Below are 18,348 nucleotides of genomic sequence, written 5' to 3'. Positions count from 1 at the left end.
AAGGCATATACTGCAATTTTCTTAGACTTAGCAAAGGCATTTGACAGGGTGCCACATGATAAGCTGATATTTAAGTGCAGCACATGGGTCTGGATGTCAGATTGGTCAACTGGATTCAGGATTGGCTGTCTGATAGGTATCAGAGAGTTGTGTATGGTGGAGCAGTTTCAAGGAGGCAGAGGGTTACAAGTGGGGTCCCACAGGGCTCAGTACTAGGACCTATATTGTTTAACCTTTATATCAATGACATTGCCAGTGGATTGCAAGGGGATATTCAGTTGTTTGCAGATGATGCAAAGCTGGGAAGGATTATAAGTAATAGTGCAGATTTGGTAGCCCTGCAAGAGGATTTGAATAAGCTAGATAGATGGGTAAATGAATGGGGATGTTGGTTTAATGTGGCAAAATGTAAGGTCTTGAGGTTTGGGAAACATCGATGGGATGCTGCATACTCTATGGGAGGAGTTAAACTGGAGGAAGTAGGGGAGACAAGAGATCTGGGGTTGATGATTGATAGAAACCTGAAATTTAGGGGACATATTGCAAAGGTGGTGAAGGTAACACAGAGGATTGCTGCAATTATGAGAAGGACACTGACCTGCAGAGATAAAAGGGTTATCATTCTGTTGTATAAGTCTCTGATCAGACCACACTTAGACTATTGTTCTCAGATTTGGTCCCCAGGATTTGAAGGGGATAAATTAACTGTGGAACGGGTACAAAGACGGATGATAAAGATGGTTTCAGGACTGTAGAATTTTGGTTATGAGGATCGGCTGAGGGAATGTGAACTGCAGAGTTTGGTGGATAGAAGAAGGAGAGGTGATATGATTGAGACTTTTAAACTGTTGAGGGGTGGTTACAGAGTTGACACTGGGAGTTCTTTCGCTTGGTTGAACAGCGGGAAGGAGTGACGACAAGAGGCCATCCCTGGAAGTTACGAAAGGAAACTATGAGCAAGAGGGTGAGGAGTGGTTTCTTTACATGGAGGGTGGTTGAACCGTGGAATGCATTGCCTGATGGAGTGGTGAGAGCGAGAACGGACAATGAATTTAAGGAGTGGTATGATAGACTTTGTGTTTCTTAGGGGGGGGGGACCTCCCCTCGATGAGTCTTGACAGACTTTATGTTCTTAGGAAGGACCTCCTACGACGAGTCTTTTGACTCCATGGAGGCCTGAATAATAATAATAATAATAATAATAGCAGTTTATTTATAATTAATAGGCAATAAGGAAGAAAGTAATGAATTTTACAATATGCTACAAGATGTCTGGAACAAGGTAGATAAAAATTATTACATATCCGTTCTTGGAGACCTTAATGCCAGAATGGGAGACATCCCTATTTCTGATTGTGTAGGAAACTACGGAACATATATGCAATAACAACGGAAAAAAAAAAAAATTGATTTTTCAGAATTTAATAGTTTAAAAATCATAAATTCATTTTTTAATCATAAAGACTGCCATAAATATACTTGGTCAGCATGTGGTTCGTAGACAATTATAGATTATTTAATAGCTAATAAAATAAACCTTGTATATTTCATTCGAGATACAAGAGTATACCGAGGTTGTGAATTAGAAATGGACCGCTTTCTTCTTGTTTCAAACCTAAGATTCCCACCTCAATGGTTAACGAGAAAAGCCCATTCATCTGAACAGAAAACCTTTTTTTAAGATTAGTCTTTTAAATGACCCTAGCATCAAATGTCTCTATAAAAAAAGAATTAATGAAAAATTAGAAAATATAAACTCAGGCAAAACTGTCAAGGAAGAATGGAATACTATCAAGACAATCATAACAGATGCTGCAATGAATCATTGGGAAAGAAAATTGGTTTGGTTTATAGTTTATTTGGCACAAAAACGACAAAGGTCATACTGTGCCATACTAAGGTTACAAGTATACATAAGCAGTTAAAGAAAATTGTAAACAACATGCCTGTACAAAAATTAGGTTCCACAAAGCAGCATCTACATATAAACAGAATTGCTGCAGAGGGCACAGCAACACACAAGGTTAAAGGTCACAGTAGTACAGAAATTGTTATCAATACAAGTTAATACACAAAATGCATGAACAAGACACCAAGCCAAGGGATGCAGTATATACATATAGATAAAATTATAACAAATATTTTTACAGCGGTGTATAAATAGGCAAACAGGACTTATTATATAATATGAATGCACAGAAATTAAATTTAGCAATGCATTATGTACATATAAACAAAATTACAAGAAGGTACACAAATATACAAGGTATCCTACAGCAATACATAATTAGTCAAAAAAGTAGTAAATAATATATATGTGCAAAAGTTAAGTTAAACAGTGCAGTATCTACATATAAAAAAAATTACTGCAGCATTTATGTAGCATTACATAAATAGATAACAATACAAGTCAATAAACAAAATGCATGTATAAAACTAAGGAATGAAGAATCTACATATAGATAAGATTACAATAATACATAAAGAGTCAAAGAGGAATTATTATACATATGCATGTATAAAAATTACATTTGGCGATGTTGTATTTACATATTAACAAAATTACAACAAGGTTATGCAAATATACAAGATCAAAGGCTACAGAAATACATGATTGATCAAAAATTAAATTAATGAATAATATATATGTTAGTACTCAATCGAGAAGAGCTCTCATAGTTCTCATATATAAAAAGGGAAATAAAACTGAATGTAAGAATTACAGAGGCATTTCATTACTGAGTGTTCCTGGTAAGATATATGCAGGTATACCTTGAGAAACGGTTGAGAAGAATTGTAAAAGAAAAGCTTGGTGAAGAACAAGCTGGATTCAGGTTAAATAGAGGCTGTCAGGATCAGATTTTCACTTTACAACAGATAGTTGAGAAATCATGGGAATATAACAAAGATCTGTATTTAAGTTTTGTAGACCTGGAAAAGGCATATGGCAAGATGCCAACAGAGAAGCTATTCCAAATTCTACAGTTATATGATGTCAATGGGGCATTATATCAAACAACACTTAGTCTTTATTCGAGTTTTCAGCAGTTACAATTAAAGGAAGTACACGAAGATGGTTTAATGTTAAATCTGGTGTGAGACAAGGATGTATATTATCCCTCTCTTATTCATTATCTATATGGATCACATTATGAAGGAAAGTGGTATTAAACCTGATATCAAAATTGGAGATGTTACTGTCAGCTCTTTGCTTTATGCAGATGATGGTATACTTATAAATAAACCCACTAAAGGTCTGCAAGATTCCCTGATTAAATTGAATAACTGTTGTAATAGATATGGTATGAAGGTCAGCATTAAAAAGACAGACAATGAAAATAGGCAGAAACATTGAAAATATCAACTACATTGTGAATGGAGAACCTGTAGAACAAGTAAAACATTTCAACTACTTAGGCACGATTTTTAGTGAAGATGTAAGTTAAACATGGAAATAGACAACAGAATCAATAAAGCTGGTATGGCAGGAAGTCAACTGAATAAATTTATATGGAATAAGAGAGAAATTAGCCAAAACACTAAATCAGCTGTTGTTTTAAGGATACTTGCGACATAAGACTGAATGATATAATCACGTAATCACAAGAAAGATATTTATTTAACCAAATATTTCGGTCTGGAAATAGCAGACCATCGTCGGTGGTATTACAAGAACAGTTTAAAAAATATACAAGCTAGAATACTAACAATAGATCGTTGAAATTAGAACATGCCGCGTGATGTTATATCACTAAGTATGAAACGAAATATTTTGAAGTAGAAACATGATTGAATTTGCTATTAAAAAAAAAAAAAAAAAAAAAAAAAAAAAAAAAAAAAAATTTAATGAGTAATCTTGATTAGGCTTTCCCAGATTTTTGATATAGATATGCAGTCATTACGATTCAGGTTGGGATGATGGAGCAAGGCCTTGCTCCATCATCCCAACCTGAATCGTAATGACTGCATATCTATATCAAAAATCTGGGAAAGCCTAATCAAGATTACTCATTAAATTTTTTTTTTTTTTTTTTTTTTTTTTTTTTAATAGCAAATTCAATCATGTTTCTACTTCAAAATATTTCGTTTCATACTTAGTGATATAACATCACGCGGCATGTTCTAATTTCAACGATCTATTGTTAGTATTCTAGCTTGTATATTTTTTAAACTGTTCTTGTAATACCACCGACGATGGTCTGCTATTTCCAGACCGAAATATTTGGTTAAATAAATATCTTTCTTGTGATTACGTGATTATATCATTCACTAAATCAGCTGTATACAAGACAGTGTTTGAACCAGTTTTAACTTATGGATCTGAGAGCTGGATTAGAAGTAAAACACTTGACCAAAGACTAGAGACCGCAGATATGAGAGTTCTGAGAAAGATTAGGGGCATGAACAAATGACATCAATAGCAATATCATATTAAAAACAAGGATATTAGGAAAGAAATTGACATCGTAGCATCCAGGAACGTGTTAGCAGAGCTAATCTAAGGTGGTATGGTCACTTAAGCAGAATGGGAGAGGAAAGATTAGCAACACAAGTGTTCTCTGCCAGGTTGGCAGGAAAAAGACCCAGAGGAAGACCAAGATATAAGTGGATTGATACAGTAAAAAGTGCCTTAGAAGACAGAAATATAAGAATAATATTGGAAGCTTGACATTTAACAGACTAATTTGGTTTGTAATATATTACAAAATATATTACATGGCTTGAGAATCCAACACAACCGAACATCAAAATTAAGGATTTTCATTTTATGAAACAGGTGTAACACCACATAAAGTACTGGATGTGGATTATACATAGGAGAGGAGATAGCCTGTAAAGATCTCAATGAGTCTGTATAAATTATACATTTTTGGTAGCAGTTTTCTTTTATATGCACAAGTGCAAGCTAAATGGCATGTAACTCTGCTGTATAATTACTGCAATGAGGTGGCATCTGGTTGGAGATAGTAATGTCAGGAAACACAGCAGCACAGCCAAGAGAGGTATTAGTTCTTGAACCATCAGTCTGTGTGCATTAAACAATTGGAGATAGACAAATGATGAAGTATGAGATTTCTGTAGCTGAGAAAGTGAGAGGTTGCAGGATGGTGTGCAAACAAGCCATGGAGGGATGCTGTTATGATTAGTGTAGGCAATGTTGTCAACATTTATACCAACAGCTTGCACAGTCTCTTTAACATGCATACCAAAAGGACATATGGCAGTTCGAAGTGTGTGGTATTGAGCTTCCTGATTTGGGAGAGACTTTATCTTTAGGACATAATTAAGAGACAACTGTTTCCATCAAAGTGATAGATATGGTTCATTTGCTTCAGCATAAAGACTTCAAGTGGGTGATGTACGAAAGGCACCAATAGCTATTCGTATACCCCTGATGATGGAGGAGATCCACCCATTGCAGGTCACTGTCTTGCAGAATCATAGTCTTGAGACCCATAATCCAGCTTTGAACGTATAAGTGACAGTAAAGATGGAGTGATGAAGCTCGATCAGCACCCCACTTTGTAGAAGATAGAGTGCGAAGCAAAGGAGGTTCAAAGGTCTCTTGCACTTTTCTCTTAGTTGACAAATATGTGCGAGAAATGCAAGTGTTCTGTCAAAGATGAGTCCCAAGAACTTGGCTTCTGTAGCTATGGAATAACAGTGCATCCTATTCTTAATTCAGGGTCTGGGTGAGGAGTGCATTTTCGACAGAAGTGTATGCAGACACTTTTTTCTGTTGAAAACCTAAAACCATTATTAAAAGCCCACAGAGAAACATGACAATTGCTTGCTGAAGTTGTCGTTCAATTATCTCCATGTTACAAGAGTGGCAGTAAATTGTAAGGTCATCAACATATAGAGCACTGTCTACTGTGGGAGGAAACTGTTCAGTGATTGAGTTAATTTTAATAGCAAAGAGTGTCACACTTAAGACAGAGCCTTGAGGAACACCCTGTTTCTTGATGATATGGTCGAGATAGCATACTTCCCACTCTGACTTGGAGAGTTTGCCTGGACAGAAAGTTTTTAATAAATACAGGAAGATGTCCTTTGAGACTAGGTTATAGAGGTCTTTAATATGCCATATCTCCAGGCTGTGTAATAAGCTTTTTTCATGTCAAAAAAAACTGAAACAAGGTGTTTCAGTTTTTGACTGTTGCTTTCTAAATACTAGAGAAGTCTGGCATTAACCATTTTCTCTAGTATTTGACAAAGACAGCTTGTCAGAGCAATGGGTCAATAATTATTTGCTTGCGTTGGATCTTTTCCTGGTTTCGGGATAGCAATAACAATTGAGTTATGCCAAGAATTTGGAAACTTTTCCTCTGCAAGTATTCGATTGTATAATAAGAGAAGAGAATCCATAGAGGATGATGGTAGATGTTTTATCATTTCGTAATGGATGTCATCAGGCCCTACTACACTAGGGTGAATTAGTGGGAGAGTTCTTTTTAGTTCCTCCTTAACAAATGGCTGATTGTATGGTTCAAGAACATTGGTAGAAAAATTCAGCCTTTGTTTCTCTTGCTGCTCTGTCAGCATTAAAAATTCAGGAGGATATGAAGCTGTTGCTGAGATTATATTTATCAATTGTTTTGGGGAAATATGGACGGCCAGTGTCTATCTCTTCCTCTGGTAGAGTATTCAATACATTTGATGTGCTAGGGTTAGTTGGTAAATTTAGTTTACTTTCAGTGAGTACAGATGTATCCATTTATTCAGTGGAAGTGTCTGTAACTGATATCTTTGCCATAAATTTTTTTTTTTTTTTGACAAGTGGATTTTCATCGAGTGGGACCATTTTTGGAGCTCTCTGGAGTAAGGCCATAGGTCATGTGATTGTTGTGCTCAACAGAGAAGTACTCGCGATCATAAGGTGCAGATATGGTGAAATTATCAGATGGTGGAACAGACATAGCAGTTTGAATTGCTGTTGGTACTTTCTTAATTGTTACCTTTGCAGCATAACAGGATTTCAGAGCAGGTGTGATAGCAGCTAGCTTTCTTTTTTTTTTTTTTGCATCCTGATATGTTATGTTTTACTCTATTTTCATTCTTTGTATTTCTTTTTCATCTTTCTATTTCTGACATGCACAAGAGTAAGCTGGATGATCTTTGACAGATGACAGATTTAGCTTTTTTTGCACAGCAAGATTTGTTATCATATTCTTTACTACCACATCAGGCACAAGTAGTAGAACCATGACAGACAGTTTGAGCATGTCCATATCTCTGATATTTAAAGCATCTTGGTGGGTTACAGATGTACATTCTAACAGGACAGCTGCGATATCCTGCTTTTACAGATGTTGGAGGTTTAGATGCATCAAAAGTTCTTGGTTGGAACCAGGTGACCATCCCTACATATCAGGATGTGCCTCACACTTGTCACTCCTTGTTCTTTAAGTTCTGACCATATCTCCTGATCAAGGATTTCCCATTCTGATATTATTCCTCTATAGGAACTGAGTGTTTTATGAGGTGTTACTGTAATTTCTATTCCACCCATTGTTGATGCTCTCAGTGGTTTCTCAGAATGCTGATGACACAATGTTTCCACAAGGACATCTCCAGAATGCAATTTCTTAACAGTTTGGGGAGGTGCTGCCAGTCCTTCTAAACCCTTTTGAATAAAGAAGGGTGACATTTTCCCCTATTGGTTTTTCATCTGTAGCATGAATGATTAAAAATGTTGGTACATTTATACTAGTATCGTATACCTTTTGTTTCTTACTTCTGTTACCATATGCTGTATCTACAGTATCAGTACTTGGTTGGGACTTTGTTAGGCCCCCTGAAACATCTGAGAATGAAGGATCATGCTCAAGGAATTTTTGGTGAAGCGCCAGAGCTCACCACCCACCCACCACGGAGCCACACATTGAAACCCACTGCCTGCCAAGCAACCGGTACTACAGCAAGCCTAGGATCCCAACCCAGGACCATGGGGTGAGAGACTTACTGCAACACCGTTGACCCTTGCAGGCAAGCCCACTAGCCGACTAATCCTGGCTGGGCCATCCAGGAACACCTGTCTTGCCGAAGCAGGGACCAAAGTAGTGCAAGACTACCAGGATCCCCCCTTTCTGGATGTCCACGGGTTGCACTGCACAGCAAACATGCTGTTGGATCCCAGTGATGGTGGTCTTGAAAAAGGATAGTGAAAAAGACTCAGGAGAAGAAGAACAAAGAATACAGGAAGAAAAGCAAAGGAAAAGGGGAAGAATGAAAAGGGTCAGTACCATCACTGAGAGGTCCACTCCACCTGAACAGGTGCTCCACATGGAGGGGAGGGGAAAGAAGAGGAAATGGTGGAGAAGAAAGGGAATAAGAAGATGGAATGATCAGATCACCCACATTATTGAAGACAAAAGGAATGCTTTTAAAGAATATTTAGCAACAAAATCTCAAGATGACCATATAGAATACAAGAGAAAAAGAGTAACTGCTAAACAAGCTGTAAGAAAAAACACAGAGTCCTGGGACAACTTTGTCTCTGAACTTGAAAGATATGACACGCTCACAGTCCAAAACTTTTAAAATATTAAATAATTTAAATAGAGGTCTAAAAGAAAACACAAGTCTTTCACCCATTGATCAGAATACCTGGCTAAGCTATTATAAAAACCTTTGGACTCATAATAAAGATTTTGAAACAACAAACTTCAATAATGATATAGTCTTGGATCCTATATCAATAGACAAGTTAGAAACTACTCTAATAAGTTGTAAAAACCATAAAACACCAGGTGAAAATGGGATAAATACTGAATTAATGAAACATGCAGGCCCAAACCTCAAAATTCATTTCCTTAAACTAATAAATAAAATATGGAATGGTGAACCACAACCAAATGACTGGTGAAAGGCAATAGTTATTCATATACACAAGAAGGGCAATATTAAATTATACAGGAATAAGTTTCCTAAACTCTGGATATAAAATCTATAGTAAAATTCTGAAAAACTGTCCCAATTCTACGAGGATAAGATAGGAGAAGAGTAGAATGGATTCAGGAGAGGTCGCCCTTGTGTAGATGGATACTTTGCGTTAAAAGTTTTATTGGAAAAGCATAAAGAATACAATGTGGAAACCGTATATTTCTTTTACTGATTATTCTATAATAAACTTTTTGAGATATTAATAAATGATAGAGTTCATCATCACCTAATTAAAGTGATCCATGATGCATGTACAGACAACATGATTTCAGTAAAAGTTAATGGAAGAATCTCTGAATGGGAACCTATAAACAGGGGAGTAAGGCAAGGCTGAAGCCTATCATGTATTCTCTTCATAATCTATATGAATTCTATAGTAAGACATTGCAGACTCACAGTACATGGTTATATCCCAATTAACAAACTCACTAATATAGATACAATACAATACTGCTTGAAGATGATCACGCTATACTTGCAACGTCTGAAAGTGATCTGCAATACGTTATCCATCATCTTTATCTAATAGTAATATTAAATTATAGAAGAAGTAAAATCTGTTTAGACAATACAATTATTGAACAAGTCAACTCATTCAAATATGTTGGATATCACCTAACCTACAGAGAAGAATAAGACATAGAAATGAAAATTTTAATAAAGCTTTAAATATTATAAATCAAGTTTTTAAGCCCTTGAAGGTACAAAAACATACTCTGATTACAGCTTATAAAACATTGGCAAGACCAATGTGCTGATTTATGGAAGTGAGGCATGGATGATCAGAAAAGGAGATGAGAGAAGAATAACTGCAAAATACACCTTGTTAGAACTTAAAAGAAATAAAGAAATCATTGAAGACATGAATGAACAACCAATAACAGAATATATCCACAACTATAGATGGAAATGGAAACAGCACATTGAAAGAATGGATAATAGCAGAATCACCAAACAAATCCTTGAATACAAACATGTGGGGAAGAGATCAGTTGGAAGACAATATAAAAGATGGAATGAGACCATAACAGGCACTGAGGCCTAACACAAGATGGGAAGAAGATGATGATGATTATTATCAACAGACCTCCATGGAGTCAAGAGACTCATCATGGGAGGACCCACTCACACATGCACAGCTTATCATACCTCAACTTAAATGCATTCACTGTCCCTGAACTCACCACTGCTGTACAATCTAACCACCCATCACTCTTCGTTCAAAAAATCTACTCCTCATCCCCTTGCTCACACCCACCTTAATACAGTTTCTAAGGATAACCTCTCATTCTCCCCATATCTCAAAATACTCTATGAAAAATCTCATCCACATTGATCTCGTAATTAACTTTACCAACTTATATGTCTTGATCATGTTTCTCTCTCTCTCCTTTCTGTCCCCTAGACTGTAATTTGCATTCTCTCAATCTATCTTTATATTCCAGATACCGGAAACCAACTTAGTCAATTGTCTCTGAACCCTCTCCAACATCTCATCATCCTTTTGAAAACCTGGTAACCAAATCTGTGCAAAGCAATCTGTGTGTGACTTGATCAGTCTCATACAATGGAATCAAAACATTCTTATTTCTACATGTCAGCGTTCTTCACATCATTCCCATAATCCACTGTGTTGTCCCCCAGAATTTAGCAAAATATTCATGCAATTTCAAGTCTCTATCCACTGGTATCCCCCATATCTTTCTTCTCATCCACCTCCTCTAAAATATCTCCAACAATCATATACTCTGCATTCCATCTTTGCTTCCCATATTTTAAAGCTTTACCTTTGCTAATTAAATTGACATCCCACACACACACACATTTGTCCATTCAGCCAGTCTATTAAGATCATCTTGCAGAGCTATATCTGCTCCTACATTTCATAACTCTCCCCAACTTTGCATCATCTTCAAACAACTTTTTAACCATATAAGCCCTTTTCAATGTCATTTACATACATACAAATTAAACAACAATGGCCTCAATACAGATCCTTGGAGCATTACTAGTGACTTTCCTCTTCTGGGCTATCACTCCTCCAAACACAATCTGCTGAAACCCATCAGACAGCCAATCTCCAATCCAATTCCATCTGTTCCAACTACTAGTTTGTCATGTGGCAATCTATTGAAAGCCTTTGCGAAATCTAAATATACTAGAAATGAATGTGAAATCTTTCAATCTTTGGCAGGAAGGGAGAAAATGAGTGGCTATCATAGAAACAGAATAAGAGTGTGGTTAAGGTAAGGTTGAGGAGCAGATTTGCTTTATTTAGAGAGTGGTGAGCACATGGAATGGGTTACCAAAGGGATTGTACTATCAGTGTTTGAACCTGCCCCACCTCTCCCTTAAACAACAAAATGCGTGACAGGCATTGTATGAATAATGGTTAATGTGGACACCTGGATATTTTTAGTTGCGTGAATAATAGTAATGGTTCAGTATTGTAATACTTTTTTATGCTGCATGCTGTAATGGAACATCAATCTGAAACAAACTTGGGTATAAAGCTTCATATTAGAGGCCATCTTTGGAAATTCCAAACTGTTTTGATCAAATTCTGTACAGCAGATGTTTTATAGGTGATCACTTTCTATTATAGGTGATCAAATAAATTAAGTACAAGTACCTTGAAATAATTTTGATATATAAAATCTTCTTTCTTCTAATTTAATATTTCATTTTCTACATATTCATACAGCAAAATATATAAACCAAAGGATAAATCAACCTGAGTAATTTTGCAGTAGTGAAGAGAAAGCATAAAAATTTCCTGAATATTACTATAACAGTTTAAAAAGTACCTTTATGTTTATTGGATGTGTTGGTGAATATATGGAACGAATAACATTTGGCATTTCTACTAAGATCTGGATATCACAAACGCCATCAAAATAGTCAATACTTCTGGTCTCGGTAACAACCTGTAGTAAAACAACACATTAGTTAAAACTATGTATAGAAGTCAAATATAATATCTTGTAAATCTTCAAATGGAATGGTGAAATTCCATTTGAAAGGGAATTCAAATGGAATTCAAATTTGAATTCCACTTCAAATGAAAGGGATACACTGGTACTTTTAGTACCAGTGTATCTCTTTTAAAACTTTAACAACACTGGTCTATTCCCCCCCCCCACACACACACAGAGGTAAAGGCAATTTAGGAGAAGTTATAATAATATATTTCATGCAAACATCAATAACTATAAAAGTATTGATTTTTTATAAGCATTATGCATTATAAGTTTATGATACTCACTCATATTACTGTTGTTACAAACATTTGATCCTAATGCATCATTTTTTATATTCTTTGCAATTTTCTAACGTGTGTTTCAAACATCCTATTTTTAACAAGGATTACATATTAAAGGGTTCGAGAAGTACAAAAGAGAGATATTAATATTATCACAGTGCACAATAACCAACAACACAACTGCGAAAAAGAAGAGTATTATCCATGTGCCAATATTCCCTATAATTTTTGCTGAATGTGTGCATGAAAAACATTTAGTAAGTTTCCAACCTCATACACAGTGTATATATGGTAGTCAGCCCTCCCAATAATCACAGTCAAAAGCTACAAAGTCTCAATTAAATGTACCTAAAATTCAAATTTAAATGAATTTGCAGTTTTTTTTCTGCTTTAATTTTGATAGTGATATTTTGAGGGTTTAACAGATTAAAACCATTACAATAATATTTCTCATATTAATGTTGTCCCTATTTGATTAGGTTAGATCAATCATTGTTTGCATTCAAGTAACTGTACTATCTAGACCAGTAGTTCCCAACCTTTTTTTTGGCTTGTGCCCTACCTCAATGCCTCAAAGATTTTGATGCCCCCCCCCCCCAGCATAATAGTCAGCCAAGTTCTGAAAAAGCATAATATGAATAGGTACCTCAAATAAAAAAGGAACATAGGTAAAACTGCTTTTAATTTGACTTTCTTCAATGAATATAAATTTTATATTACACTTTGTATATTATAAACATAAATCGAACTCAACTAGGGAAAATAAAATCTAAGTTAATGTGATCTGCTGTCTTGATGTCTGCTGCAGAGTTTTTATTTGAGGTACTAATTTAGTCAATTTCAATCTCAAATCCTCATGGTTTGTGATATCCAGACGATTTCTTTTTTTTATTAAAAAATCATTTACAGCACTAAAGCCACATTCAACTAAATATGATGATAGGAAGGGCAACAGTAATTTTCATGCAAAACTAGTTGAATATCAGTATTTCATTTCTGTCTCGTCACAAATCCATGCCACTGTTCCTTTTATGCTGAATAAAGTTCTAATAGACTCATCATTTTGCATTTCTGAGAGATCTTGATACTGCATAGCCACAACAGTTGGGTCCGCTAGCATTGGCTGAGTTATCCAAGATGGAAAATAAATTTCTTTTAAATCAGAAAATCTGTCATTTCAATCACAAGCCATTTTGGTTAGGTGATCAACAACAACAAGTACAGCAGCATCAGTTACCTCACACTTATTTAGACAATAAAAGTGGTCAAACTTTTTGGTTGAAACATTATTTTGACATAATTGCAGAAATGAAATGAAGCCCAATATCTTGGCCTTTGCATCAACAAGGGTCTTATTTGTTCCTTGCAGTTGCTTATTTAACATATTTAGCTTTTCAAAGATATCTGTCAAATAACTCACTAATGAATGGCCATCAACTGTTTGTAAGCATTTCATTTCAAGTTTGTCATTCAAAAACTCACTAAGAATATCAAATAGTTCCATGAATCTTCTCAAGCAATTCCCTTGTGACAGTCACCTCACCTTGGTGTAAAGCAGTAGTCTTACATGGTCAGCAGTTTTATCCTCGCAAAATTGTTTGAAGAGATGCTTACATTTGGCATTAGCTTTGATACATTTTATAACTGAATTAAATATCTCATTTAGAACAGGTGAAAGTTTTTTGGAAACTAAATTTTCTCTGTGAATAACACAATGCACAAGTAACATTTCAGGATTGTCATCCTTCATTAATTTTAAACAGCCACGTTTCTTGCCCATCATAACAGGAGCACCATCTGTAGCACAAGATGTAATATTTTTCATTGATATTTGAGCTTCATCTAAATAATTTTTGAGTTTATTGTATATATCAATGGCAGTAGTGGTGGTTTTCAATGCTTCACAGAACAACATCTCTTCAGTAAATTCACCACTGTCAATATATCTTACATAGGCCATCAATACAGCCTCACTGTCTCTTACAGTTGATTCATCGATTTGTATTGAGAATTTCCTTGATCTCAACTTTTCAATAAGTTGTGTTTCCACATCTTTAGCCATCTCATCTATTCTTTTGCTAACAGTGTCATTCCTTTGACAACTTTGTCATCTTTCTCCAGAACTGTTTTGAGAAAAGTTGATATCGCTGGTTTAATTAAATCCTCCCCTATAGTATGATTTTTTTCTTGATTTAGCTATGAGCAAAGAAATTTCACAACTAGCTTCAAGAATATGATTTTGGGTAGCAGTTCATACAGAAAACAATGAATCTATTGTTGATCTTTTCTCAAACTTCTCCTTTAGAGACTTAAATTGGTTCAAATCATACTTCAAGACGACATTTTTTCATTGAGTCATTGGTCAAACAATGGTCACATAATAGACAGAGTGGTGACTGTTCATACTGAGGGACAGATATGAAACCAAACTTCAAATACTCATCTGAATACTGACGAACTTTTTTTCTTACTTGCATTACTCATTTTATGCATGGATTAGCAACTGAAAGGAAACAAAATAGGGCTATAAAGTATACTACACATATGTGGATTATATAAGGAAATTAATGGTGCATAACATATATTTATACTACGAGTTCTACAAAGACATATAATAAATAAAAAGTTAACATAATAAAAACGTAAAATTTTAAAAGTCTACCATCACAAGCAGAGAAAAAGAAACAACGAAATATGAGAGATTATGTTCATGTTTTCAGCTGTCAAACAAACCTAATACAATTGTGGCAAAGTATTCATTTTATTTAAATTGATAGCAACTTTTGGGTAACCATAAAACTAACAACATGTAAAAATATTACATAAAGATGCCTGCTAGAATAAAAAACATTGACAATACATAAAAAAATTAAACAAACTTGCCTAGTTTTTTCTACAACAAAAACTGCACAATGTTAAATTGGCACTGTTTATTTTTCAGAAGTGACAGGTGCTACGATCTAACCTTAACACACTTATGCCGCCAATTATTTATGTTGACTGCTGTACTAGTGTTGACAGTTTTTTTTTTTTTTTCTCAGAAAGTCAGGGTTGCAACATTGATAATTTATCACCGACACAGTCGATTTCTTGACTATATCAGTGATGAAGTGACGAATGCAACATCATTTTCTAATTGCCCCCAAAATATTCAAATAGTCCCCTTGTGGGGCATATGTCCCACGTTGAGAAACACTGGTCTAGACAGTAAAGTCTAATGAAATATGCCTCTGTAACTTGCTCAGGTCAGCTCACATGGCATGGGCTAAAGCTAACTAATTAGTATATTAAGTTGGAATGGGTTCAATACTAGAATTATTTTGAGAAAAAATTGGCAATATTGATTTAGTCTTGACGTGGTATTGTTTGTTTTTGGTAACTTGGTTCTGTCTGTGTGATTTCCGTTTTATTTAAACTAGTAGTTTAAAGATACGATTGATAGTGTAGCACATGGCCCCAATGTGACGAAAGACAATGGCGACCAAAATTTCACCATCATTGTTCAAAAACTTCAATGTAAGGGAATTTGTCCAGTGTAACTTGTACGGGATGTATGCTTTCCATGAAAGACGCTGTAGTCTGGATAGATAATGATAGTGGTGGGAGAGTTATTGTTTTCAATTTATATTTTCAAGTTATTGTTCCTCTGTATCGAGCCTTGATAAGATCCCATCTCGACTACTGTGCCCAGATCTGGTCATCTAGGTTTCTTCTTGATGGGAAGGAGGTTGAGAGGATCCAGAGGCAAGTAACCAAGATGATAGCAGTTCTATGGAATGAATCTTATGAAAATAGGTTGAAGATTTGTGGGTTGCAGAAATTGGTTGATAGGTGGAAAAGGGGAGATATGATTGAAACATTCAAATTGCTGAAGGGTTTCTACAGGATTAATTCAGAGGAGATATTTGAGAACAGGACTGGGTGGGAGGACTAGGGGACATCCATAGAAGCTGGGCAAGAGTGTGGTTAGTAAGGGTGTTAGAGCTGGGTTTTTTACTTTTAGAGTGGTGAATGAGTAGAATAAGTTGCCTGAGTCTGTTGTGGGTGCTATAACAATTAATGAGCTCAAGGCGAAGTATGATAGATACTGTGTGAATGTCGAATAGTTGTGATGGACATGATGTTTAGGGGCGCCCTCGACGAGCCTAAGGACTCCTTGGAGTCGCCTGTAATAATAATAATAGAATGTTTAAAAATCAATGACTGTAAATTAAAAATTCTGATAGTAAAAATGTTGGGTACACAATTAGTAGGTATGTGTGCTCCCTTTCATACCATTGTGTACATATATATATATATACACAGAGTTTAGAGGGAGCACTGCTGTGCACCCTCTAAGCCATTACAGATGTATAACCTATACATCTGTAATAGCTTGTGACAAGAACACAATTAAGCATGTATAGGGGCATATATCTGGTGAAATAATCGCTGAGGACCAATATAATTTATGATACAAATGATTCCAAAATTAGCAGAGAGTTGACTGTGGAGTTTGAATTAATTGAATTCAGACTTTTAATGTAGTCAATATATGAACCACATGGCTGGAACACAGTTGTGCCATCAAATCAGATGAGACTAACAAAAGTTGTTGATACATGCCAATAGATACATTTTGTTAAAAACGTGAATTTTTAGTTATTCAAAAAATTAATCATACAATAGAATAGACCTCCACTTCTCTGTGACAATCATCATCATCATCATCAAATTCCTGACATGTACCCTAAAGGGGTGTACAGAATATGACAGTACTACATGTAAAATTTACATCATTACTAACTTTCTATCTACAATTTCCTCCAAATCAATCTGTTACCTGTCAAGACTCCAACATCATCAGATCTTATATTTCTATCTTCTAAAGCACTTTTTACCATATCAATATACCTATATCTTGGTCTTCCTCATGCCAACCTAACAGAGAACACTTGCTTCGCTAATCTTTCATCTCCCATTCTGTTTAGGTGACCATACTACCTGAGATTAGGTCTGTTAACACATTCCTGGGTGCTAACAATATCGAGTTCTTTAGTTATTTCCTAATATCCCCCATTTTTAAAGTGATATTACAATCGATGCCATCTGTTTATGCTCCTAATCTTTCTCAGGACTTTTATATCTGCGATCTCTAGTTTTTGGTCAAGTGTTTTACTTCAAAACCAGCTCTTAGATCCATAAGTTAAAACTGGTTTGAACACTATCTTGTATACAGCTAATTTAGTGTTCTGACTAATTTCTCTCTTATTCCATTTAAATTTATTCACTTGACTTCCTATCATACCAACTTTGTTGATTACATTGTCTATTTCCATATTTAATTTACCATCTTCACTAAAAATCGTGCCTAAGTAGCTGAAATGTTTTACTTGTTCTATAGGTTCTCCATTCAATGCAGTTGACATTTTAATGTTTCTGCCTATTTTCATTGTCTTTGTCTTTTTATTGCTGACCTTCATACCATATCTATTACCACAGTTATTCAATTTAATCAGGGAATCTTGCAGACTTGTAGCAGATTTATTAATTATTTATCAAGGTATAACATCATCTGCATAAAGTAAAGAGCTGACATTAACATCTCCAATTTCGATATCAGATTTAATACCACTTTCCTTCATAATGTGATCCATATAGATAATGACTAACAGAGGAGATAATGTACATCCCTGTCTGACACCAGATTTAACATAAAACCATCTTCCTGTACTTCTTTCAATTCTAACTGCTGACTTACAACTCAAATAAAGACTAAGAATTGCTTGACATAATGCCTCATTGACACCATACAACTGCAGCATGGTGGAATACCATCTCTCTTGGCACCTTGTCATATGCCTTTTCCAGATTTACAAAACTTAAATACATATCTTTGTTATATTCTATTTGACCTGAATCCAGCTTGTTCTTCACCAAGCTTCCCTTCCACAATCCTTCTCAACCGTTTCCCAAGTATACTCGCATAAATCTTACCAGGAACACTCAGTAGAGAAATACCTTTGTAATTCTCACATTCATTTTATTTCTCTTTTTATATATGGGTACTATGAGAGCTCTACTCCAAATCATTTGGAATTCATCCCTCTGTCCAGGCCTTCTGAACTATGCAGCGCAGCCACTGCAAGACTTTTATACCT

General features: G+C 35.3%; 1 protein-coding gene across 7 annotated transcripts in view; it reads right to left on the bottom strand.

Moving 5' to 3' along the window:
- LOC150094297 (protein mono-ADP-ribosyltransferase PARP4-like) overlaps positions 1-18,348 on the bottom strand; it is an 879,331-nt gene that overhangs the window by 445,335 nt on the left and 415,648 nt on the right. For all 7 annotated transcript variants that reach the window (XM_090411811.1, XM_090411815.1, XM_090411816.1 and 4 more), the window contains exon 16: positions 11,754-11,873. In XM_090411811.1, the coding sequence (XP_090267937.1) occupies positions 11,754-11,873 (120 nt within the window). The remainder of the gene's footprint in view (positions 1-11,753; positions 11,874-18,348) is intronic.

This window comes from Typopeltis vanoorti, chromosome 22, assembly GCF_054136105.1.
Source record: "Typopeltis vanoorti isolate ZY-2024b chromosome 22, IOZ_Tvanoo_1.0, whole genome shotgun sequence".
Classification (NCBI taxonomy): Eukaryota; Metazoa; Arthropoda; class Arachnida; order Uropygi; family Thelyphonidae; genus Typopeltis; species Typopeltis vanoorti.
The sequence above is the reverse complement of the archived record's forward strand: the minus strand, read 5'-3'. Positions and strand labels throughout refer to the sequence as shown.